Source organism: Budorcas taxicolor, chromosome 19 (assembly GCF_023091745.1).
Source record: "Budorcas taxicolor isolate Tak-1 chromosome 19, Takin1.1, whole genome shotgun sequence".
Taxonomy (NCBI): Eukaryota; Metazoa; Chordata; class Mammalia; order Artiodactyla; family Bovidae; genus Budorcas; species Budorcas taxicolor.
This window is the reverse complement of record NC_068928.1, coordinates 14948016-14957683: the sequence shown is the minus strand read 5'-3', so window position 1 is coordinate 14957683 and position 9668 is coordinate 14948016. Positions and strand designations below refer to the sequence as shown.

General features: G+C 52.6%; 1 protein-coding gene across 4 annotated transcripts in view; it reads right to left on the bottom strand.

Annotated features, from left to right (window-relative positions):
- Positions 1 to 2214: 2214 nt before the first annotated feature.
- RFFL (ring finger and FYVE like domain containing E3 ubiquitin protein ligase) overlaps positions 2215 to 9668 on the bottom strand; it is a 74624-nt gene continuing 67170 nt past the window's right edge. For all 4 annotated transcript variants that reach the window (XM_052657385.1, XM_052657382.1, XM_052657383.1 and 1 more), the window contains exons 5-8: positions 9169 to 9252; positions 8082 to 8292; positions 6885 to 6908; positions 2215 to 4415 (exon numbers count right to left, since the gene is read on the bottom strand). In XM_052657385.1, the coding sequence (XP_052513345.1) occupies positions 4234 to 4415; positions 6885 to 6908; positions 8082 to 8292; positions 9169 to 9252 (501 nt within the window). In that variant the 3' untranslated portion in view covers positions 2215 to 4233. The remainder of the gene's footprint in view (positions 4416 to 6884; positions 6909 to 8081; positions 8293 to 9168; positions 9253 to 9668) is intronic.

The following is a 9668-nucleotide window of genomic DNA, read 5'->3' as shown; positions in this document are numbered from 1 at the left end:
CCACCTTCAGCTGCTGAGCAAGTGAAACATGCTGGTAACACAACCGAGGGGCTGAATTTACATCTTCATCAGCTTTAAGTAGTCACGTGAGGCTAACGATGCTCACCGTGGACACTGCAGGTACAGACAGAGCCTGTTCGAAGCAAGCCCTGAAACTGAACAGCTGTGGCCCTAGAGGCGCAGACTGGAAGTGCACCTGAGTCGTAAGGCTGCTGAAGAGTGAGTGAGCCGAAGGAAAATCAGCCCAGCTGTGTGGGCCTGGCCTCTGCCTGCAGGGCTGCCAGACGCCACCACAGCCTCGCGCCCGCACCCTACTGTGAGCACTCTGGTCTGCGTGCAGGCTCCTCACGTCAGCATCTGGTGCTGAGGGTCCATCCTGTTTCTCCTTATCGACAAGTTGGCAGGCTGCTTGTCCGACCCCTGGAAGTGAGGTTGCTCTGGAGCTTACCTGAGTAAGAGGCTAAGCAGGGGCCACTGCCTACCCCCTGCCCTCCAGGGTAATCAGCTAAGGTCGCTTCAGCCTGTCTGACCTGGGTTCCCACCTGCTGTTTGCAGTGTTAGGGGGAAGGGGCGGGGGAGGCGCCCTGACAGCAGGCCAGGACATTTGGGGTTTCTGAATGGGGACCATTCAGTCTGGCTTCACTGCTGAGAATAAGACACTTTTTATTCTATCCTCTCTGGAGACAAAAGCTGCTGCTCCTCTGAGCAGTGACCTACATAAATTTTCACCCCCTCTCCAGCCTCCTCAGGCCAAGCAGCTGGACAGAGCTCTCCTCTGGGGATTTTGCCTTTGGCTTGGCTGGTCTCCAGAGGGGTGCATCCGCGCAGCAGAGGGGGTCATTTCGGTCATGAGCTCGGCCCCTCCTCACCTTGCCGGGTGTGTTACCTTCAGCTTACCGTTCAAGGTGTTGGTTTCCTTCCAGTCTTTCTGATCCATGTTTCTCTTTGCTGTTGAGATTATATATGATTTTGTATCCATGTATTTCACAGACCATAAGCAATATCATCTTAAACCTCCCCAGCAGGGTGCTGGAGGTCTGCCCTCCTTTGAGCCTTTGTTTACTTGCTGGTTGGCAGCAGGCAAGAGGTCACCCTGGGTGCTGAACGGGTCAGCCTCCCAGAACAAAGTGGACAAAGTGCTGTAGCTCAGCCTTGAGCCTCTGCACCCTTTGGGCAAGATCCCTTCCTGCTCCAGTCACAGGGCAGATCTGCACTCAGTCCGACTCTCCCAAAGGCTGTGCTCTCAGGAGTCCCCTCCCCTGTGCACCTGGTCTGACAGGCATACCGACCTGCATGGAGACACAGGGCACCCTGCCCTCGAGGCCGGGCCAACCTCTGAGCCACAGTCCAGCCAACACAGCTGTTTGCACAACTCCAGCCATCTCCCAGGGTCACCTGCAGACACCAGGGCACCCCGGCTGGCCTCAGACTCCTTCCCACCCACATCTTTAAGGTCTGCTTCTACCATATCGGTGTCCATGGCTGAACTCAGTTGATGCTGCTATCTGGGCTTGGTCCTTTTTCCTGCCCAGTTCCCACCCTCTACTAGGCTTTCCCATGTCCAAGGCCACATGACCCAAGCATCTCCAAAAATAACGCAGTCTCACAAGAGCAGGCCTGTGTGCATACCGCCTGGGATTAGCCTGTGGCTTGTGAACTCACGTCAGTCTTAACTATCAGACCTCTGGCGTCCTCACACCAGATCGGACAGGCATCTATGTTGAAACTTTATTACAAAATTATAAAGCAGAGCTCTGTAACAAAAAATACACATTTGGGTTTGGTCTAACACCCAAGTAAGTCTGAGAAAATATAAGCCACTTGAAATAACACATTCACGTCCAAAAGGTTTCAACAAATTTATACAATATACATTGAGCACTAATTCCTGTACAGCTTATTCTTTCTAGTTTGGATCCAGCTATTCCAATGTATTATGAACCAGTCAGCTGTCCTGTCTTTTAAAACAAGTCACAACTGAAATCTCAGAACAATCAGCAAAAGCCATGGGATAATGGAAGAATTAGATGTTTCCATGGTAATTAAGACCAAGGATCCATGAGGGGCAGGAGAGAGCATCCAAGGATAAAAATCAAGTTTGCTACCTAGGTTAGATAGTAACTGAAATGGGATCTTAAGAATTCCCAGCCTTTATTTGGTGTAGTAATAAAGAAGATACAAAGTGGGAAGGGGCAGGGGGCGGTGGCGGGGGGGGGGGGGGGGGGGGCACGGTTAGGGTTAGGTTGTTTTAACACCTTTTCTCCTAAATGGAAACCTTCACCAAAAGGGATTAGAAGACTTAAAGGCAAATTCTTTCTCCTAGATGAGTAAATGCCTTCAGTTCTGATTCTGGCTGAAGTTACAAACCAACCATCAGGATATTGTTAACTCATGTCTAAGAGGGAAACTGGGAGGTAGGGAGTGGTAAGGCCTCAGCAGAGAAAACAAGTTTTAAGCAGGGAAACAGCCAGCTTCTGCCCTGAAGTTATTGCTAGGTTGTAGCTGAGCTGCTATGTGCAGACCTGTTTGTTTCACAGTGGAACTAAGGAGTAGCTGAATTCTTTGTTAAACTGGTAGGCACCGTGAACTATAGTATTTACTGTCCAGCAGAAAGATGGTATCTTTACAGGGAAATCTCCATCCGCCACCCCCCACCTCCCACCCCCAGTTCCTACAAAGGCTGTAGCCCAGAATCAAACTATCTAGGACTTGGTATAATGTCAAGGTAGGTGGTTTAGTGGTTGATGGAGAGAAAGCATTAAGCATATCCTGTACCAACCAACAGGTGCCCTTACAGGCTTTCCAAAGTCATGATTGGTTCTGGTCTGAGAGAGCTCGGCTGCAAAGGGTAGGGGTAGGGGTGACTGCCAAAGCCCTCAGCTGTCTGAGGGTGTGCAGAGCGGTAATGGCCAACGGTAATGGCGGCACACACGGCTCTTCAGATAGTGCACAGAATGTATGTTTGTGCTTGGCTAAGCTTCTCCAGCAAACTTGAGCTCTTCCAGTGGTGGAGAGACCCTGAGAGGGCTCAAGAACAAGACTCACTCACTGCACGGCCCTTCCTAAAGAGCCAAGGGAATCCTGCTTCCTGACCTGCCCCTAAAGCAGCAGGCTGAGAAAGGAAGTCGGAGTCGGGAGTCCCTCCCAAGCTGGGGAACAGAGACGTGCAGCTGTCTGCTCAAGGGCTCATACCTCTGAGTGCTCGGTCTTACATGCTTGTCTGACTGGAGCAGAATAAGGCCCTTTGTCTAAGTCTCTGTGTCTTCAAGGGAAACCATGTTTAAAACCTCCATGGGCAAGAGGAACCTCGTGCTCAGGGGAAAATGGTTTAAGGCTGTCCACTGGAGACGTCAAAGCCAAGCAGAGAGCCACTGCTTCCACCCAACGCTTTCCCTTTTCCTCATCAACTAAAACAGGATGGCACAAAGTCAGACCCCAGGAGGAGAAGCAGAGGTGACCCACGTACTGTCTTTCAGAGACTGGAATCTCCCAGCAGTCTGAAAGCCAGATGCTTTGCTGACTCCCAAGGTCAGCTCAGGAGAGGGATAGCTTCCCATCCCAGCACTTAAGGAAGCAATTCTTAATGACTTAAGGTTTTCCAATCGCATTTGTGTTTCATTTCTCACCAGAAATAAGTTTACTGGTACAAATTTCTGTCCCTGGGAGGATCACTATTGGTCTGGTAAGCTACCATCTTTTTGGTCTAAAGAAACAAATGGATTTTAGGTAAGGTATCAAGAGACTTTAGCAAAGGTCGGTTAAAGCACAGAGAGCCACAGAGACCAGAAATGAATCCAGGTGTGCTGGGGAGGAAGAGAGCCGTTCCCACCAGGACTCATGGTGGGTGAAACCGAGGAACGCCGCTCAGGGGGGTGGGCGGGCTACAGGAGGAAGGGTGAGACTGTTTAGGTTTGCAGAGGAAGGGAGGAAGATATGGTCAAAATTCTGGAAAGTCCTCTCCACCAGTTACCATCGTCACCCCAAGATCACCACAACAGGGACTGGCCTGTGCGATCTGTACCAGTTTCCACTGGCCTGGGGCTCGGCCAGCGCACAGTGTACCTCTGAAGCAAGACAGGCATGCCCAGAGATGACACAGCATCCTTGCTCGCCCTGGTCTTGGGAACACTGCGCATGTTCTGGTTAGCTTGCCCGTCTGTAAGCTGGCCAACCATGGGCCCAGACACCTGGAGCTCTGTCCCTGTAAGGCACTGCAGAAGCTGGCACGGGCCCTCAGGATCGGAAGACGTGCACGGCTCGGATCACGTACTGCCGGCAGATGGGGCACTCGTTCATGCGCTTGCCGCACTTGGTGCAGGTGACCATGTGGCCGCACTCCAGCAGAACGCAGTCAATGGGCGAGTCCATGCAGATCCGACACAGGTTCTCCTCCAGGCTGGACGGCACTGCTCCCCCTGGACACAGAGCAGAGAGGAGAGTAAGGGGCGCAGCCCCCAGATCCACACACTCCGCTCGGGGAGAAGGAAGCACCTCCCCAGGAACTAGCTCCACCTGCTTGTTTAATCTGCACCTCCACAGGTTAGGCTATAGGTTTGAAGAGTCAAGTACTTGTAGATCAAAGACTTCCCAGAACATGAGATGTTTAAGGCAAAGGCCTCAAAGCTTAAAAAGAAGTAACGTTCAGACAACTGAGGCTGTAATAAAGCCAGGGAGTGCCACGGAGGGACTCGATATTCCCTGAGGCAGAACGTGCTGAAAAGATATAAAACTGGCTGAGAAGAGTTTAGGTACCAACAGAGTTGTAATGAACGGCTCATGAAGGATCATGCGACTCCTCTGTAAACATACCCCCAACTGAATAAAGAAAGCCAAGGATTCAGGGCCCCAGCCATGCCACGGCCTGCTTCCCCGGAGGAGACGCCGTGGTGCCAGAGCCCAGCAGAGACTATGGCCCCCTCCTCTCTGCCTCCCACACACACTTCATCCACACCACCGTGACTGCTGCTCACTGCTTTCAGAATTTGTGAGTTTGCTCCTTGTCTCCCGGACTAGGAGACGGGCTCCTAAATTCAACAAATGGAATCAATTTCTATTGAGATAATAATATACTTAGTATCTACTGTGTGCTCTGAGGGCTGATAGTCATCTTGAATGCCGGAAACCAGTCCTGAGGTGAAGGTGAACATGTTAGTCTGACTCTTTGTGACCCCATGGACTATAGCCAGACAGGTTTCTCTGTAAATGGAATTCTCCAGGCAAGAATACTGGAGCAGGTTGTCACTTCCACCTCCAGGGGACCTTCCTGACCCAGGGATTGAACCCACGTCTCCTGCACTGGCAGGCAGATTCTTCACTACTGAGCCACTGGGAAGCCCCAACAGAAACTGTGAAGTAGGTACTCTCGTTACTCGTTTTATAGGTGAGGCAAGCGAGACCAAAGGGTTAAATAGCTTGCCCAAAGATTCAAATCCAGGCAGGCTGGCTTCTAGGAAAGTGGCCTGAGGGCAGGGGCTGCGAAGACAGTACTAACCGCTCAGTGCACAGTTCTCAACAAGGCTAACTGGCTTGTGCGAGTGGGAAGACACAGTGGGCATGACCTACATCCGGGGTCAGCTGTAGGAACAGAAAAACCTTCATGTCCCCAAACCCAAGCTTCCCAGCATGTTTTAAATGGCAGCCTGAATCAGGTAGCCATAAACAGGGAACTGGTCTTATAACAGCCGCCTCTAGGTCCCACAGGGAGCTCTCATACTCCACTGTTTCTGCGCTTTCTTTACCTGTTCCTTGGATTATTCAGAAAGTCAGGCTGTGAGGCAGTGAAACCTATTTACTCCTGTGAGGAGCTGGTGGCCCTAACAGGGAACATTTGGAAACAACTGAACTATATAAACACCTATAAATATAAATAGGAATACCTATATATATAATAGGTATGAGCTATATAAATAGCTCATCCATAAATATATAGATGGGCTGGAGTAATTTACAGAATTTCATTACAGATTACTTCTGTCAAGATTAACAAATTCATTAACTCAGTTGCCAGCATTCTCCCAGGGAATCAGAAAGACCCCAAGTGGATGGTCAAACTTTGGTATCAGGTGAGGGTCTAGAACTCCAAATGCTCAACTCTTGGGAATGTATCAGCCAGAAGACCGTGCCCCATTATGAGCAATATGGTGAGAGCTCTTCCCCAAGAAAGGATGTTCTCAGAGTAGTGTAGGGGCCTGAAAAGCACTTTAAAACTTTTTCAGAAGACACTCCAAATTTGTCACTTAGTAAAATGGCTGTATAGCCTTGAGGCTTTCAGAAAAAGGTCTAGCATGTTTTAGAGTGATTGTATCTGCAGTCAGATTCCTGCAGTGCATTCTGGGGGTGCCCAGAGACCTGTGGGTGGTCTTTAACATACAGGTTGGTACATGGCAGGTGAGTGCCACGAAACACGCTATACATACAAGGCTCTTAGCTCACCACCCCTGCTTTTCAGTTGGTACCAGAAGCTGATGAACATCCCAAGTGATTTCCCTGAAGGTACACACACAGACCCGCCCACACAGACCAAGATGGAGTAAAAGCTATGGTGCCTGAGCCCCAGGACTATGGGCAATGACCAGAAGTGCCAGCCCTTGGCTTTGCCAAAGATTTTACACAGGCTGGCTTCTGAGCTCTGACAACCAGAGGCCTGCAGATCAGGCTGCCCGAGGTGTCCTGCCACTCCTCCCTTCGCAGGGACGGGGATGGGAATTTCTAAAGATGCTGAGGAGTCCTGGTTCCCAGGGAACATCCCCCCCAGTACTGCTCCCCCGCCAGGATGTGGATATGCTCAGAGTTCTCAGACGGCTAACAGGACCAAAGGCTGAAGGGGAGGAAGGAGAGGAGAGTGAAGGGCCTCAGCCCGATACCAAACAGGAACAGCCACGTACCGTTTTGGTCTTCAGCGCTGCACACTGCAGAGGGAAGGAAAGAAGGTGTCTGAATACGTGACGTCAAGGAAAGCATCCAGCCACCCTGGCTTCACTTCCAAACTCAGACTGCTCTCCTGCTGGGAACCAGGCCACCCTCCTCAGACCCTCCACACACGGGAGACTCACCCACCGCCCCTGCTGGGGTGTCTGGTCTAGTCTTAGAATAAGGGCTTCCACTGCTTTGCCGTGAACAAAAGTGCCAGGCAGGAAGGAGATTGCACAAGCTCAGTGTTCTTTTCTTCTATCACTTCGGAAGCCAGAGTTAAAGTCAAGAAAGGAGGAACAGTCTGCCCTGGTTGGCCAGGGAGTCTGGGTGTGACTCCCCAGAGAAGCCATCTCCTCGTCCCTCATTTGGAGGTTCTGGGGACCATCCAAAAGGGAAGAGCCTGTGATCAGGTGACCAGGCAGATGTCCCCTAACTCTGATGAATCTGAGCTCCTGGGAGAGGAGAACCTGAATCTGACTTCAACCACCGTGAGCAGGCAAGTCAGCACAACACTGACCTGCAGGAGCCCATCAGCTGGGGAGCGACTAGGTGAAGTCATTTCAGGAACTGCAGAGTTCCAGACAGCTAGACTCGTCTCTCGCCTGCAGGGCTTCTCTGCCTTGATTGGTACAGTCTTCATCTTACCACAAATCGGCAGCACGGACATAATAGCAAGTTTTTTTCTTCCCTAAACTCATTTGACCACAGACCTTATTTTATTCTGCATCACTGAAAATGATACCACGGCAAATGCTTTGGAAAATGAACAGCCCCGGGGCAGGCAGGACACACACAGGGTGCCAGTACCTTGTGTACAGAGTTTGAGCACGGCCAAAGGCAGTGATGAGTCTGACGGGGCGACATACGGCAGGAAGGGCCATGGACTTAGACCCAGAAATCCTCAGGGCCAATCTAGGCTCTCCAGTGAAGGGAAGATGCTAACAAGGCCTATTTCACAGGCTGCCCTGAGGATTAAATACATACACACGATGCCTGACCCCCACCCGGGCATCAGCTCCAAAGGACAGTTGTTATTAGAGGATGCAAATGAGCAGGGTGGCCCCTTCCTCGGCTGAAGCATGGGAATGGAGTGGGGTCGCTGTGGCCTCTAACGCGCGGCAACAGGCGCCCTGCAGCTCTATGCCGCTGCCGCAGGCACGGCCCCTCACCCAGGTGCTGGAGTCCCTTCTGGTCCTTGTACAGCCGCGTCACCCTCTCCATCAGTTCCCACTTCTCACAGCAGCCCTTGTAGTTGACGAAGTTGCGAGCCAGGATCTCCTTGAGCTGTCGCACGGTGAGACCTTCGATGTCCTCCAGGTCGGTCAGGTCAGACAGAGAGGCCCTCCGGCCTGGGACAAAGCTGTCCTCTGAGTCGACAGACTGAGAAGGCAAAGATGGGATGGGTGGGCTCCACTCCCCCGCCCCCGCCCCGGCTCTCACTTTCAGGACCCCAGAGCTCTCATCACTCTGTGCTTTTGGTGACTGGCCTCAAGGGAAGCAGGAATGGGGGCATATGGAGGATTACAGGGCGCCAGCTGTGCATCGCAAGACAGACCTCCGTCTCTTCCTGACCCAAGAGCTGTGCTCAGGCCCAGCCGGCCACAGCCCCACCCTCAGTGGCCGGGCGGGAGGAGCAGCACCAGCTGAGGCAAGAGGTTTTGGATCCCGATTGCTCCACTGACTGATGCTGAGCAGCACCAGGCACGATGCTCACCTCCCAGAGCCCGTCTGCCCCAGGCTTCCCATGGATATTAAACGAGGCAGCACGAGAGACTACCGCACGTGGTCTGGGTCTTTCTCCCCTGGAGAGAGTTCTGCTTTCCCACAGAAGCCTGCTTCCCGCACAAGCATCCTCTCTGCACGCTGGAGACCACAGCTCTGCGGCCTCACAGCAGTGCCCTCTCATCTTTCCCTCCTGATTATCTGACCTCCTTCCCCTGACAATGGCCACTGTGTGCTGGAAGCAGAGGAGAAGAACAAGACTGGCTCAGCGGCGCCAGGAGCCTGCCCTCCAGCTGCTCTCAGCAAGTCAGGAGACTGGAAACCAACGGGCTGTGCCGCTCCGCAGCCTCCACTGGGACACGGACGCTCCCGAGGTTCACCTGGAATGCTCACACTAAACCCGCCCCCGCAGACAGGATTTCAGGACTGTCACCACAGCCTGCTCCTCCCCTCTCCCCCGTGAGGCCGCCCAGAGGGTCCTGACGGGAACAGCGGTGAGAGCAAAGGCGGAGGCACAGACCCCACGGGGCCCACCTGGGTCTCGTCCTCAGCAGGGGCTCTGGCCGTGCGCTCCAGGTAGACGGGCTCCTCTTGGTCCTGAGACACATGGCCATTGGCCTGTGGGGACAGAAAGATGCTATCACATCCGCAGAGCTGTCCCACGGATGGCATGGGGCTCTTGCCAGCTCATGCCATATCCAAATGCATTCTCATCTCCCTGGGAACCTGGAGTCTCGCATAACAGCATTATAGAAGCCTGACTCTGTCAGGCAGGGAAGCGATATGCATATATTTCAACTCTAGCCAGGATGGCATTAACTGCCACTCACCATCAGTGTCGGCTCAGCTTGCACACTCCGAGTGGAAGGAAGATCCCACGGCCGCTCCTCTGCCAGACCGCCGTCAAGTCCGTTCCTGACACTGACGCCACAATGCCAACCCTACAACTTCTGCCCGCCATCCCTGGTTTTGCACCCAGACCCATGTCAACTCTTTTCTCCCCAACTGTTCAAACTATGTTTTCGCTTCTGCCA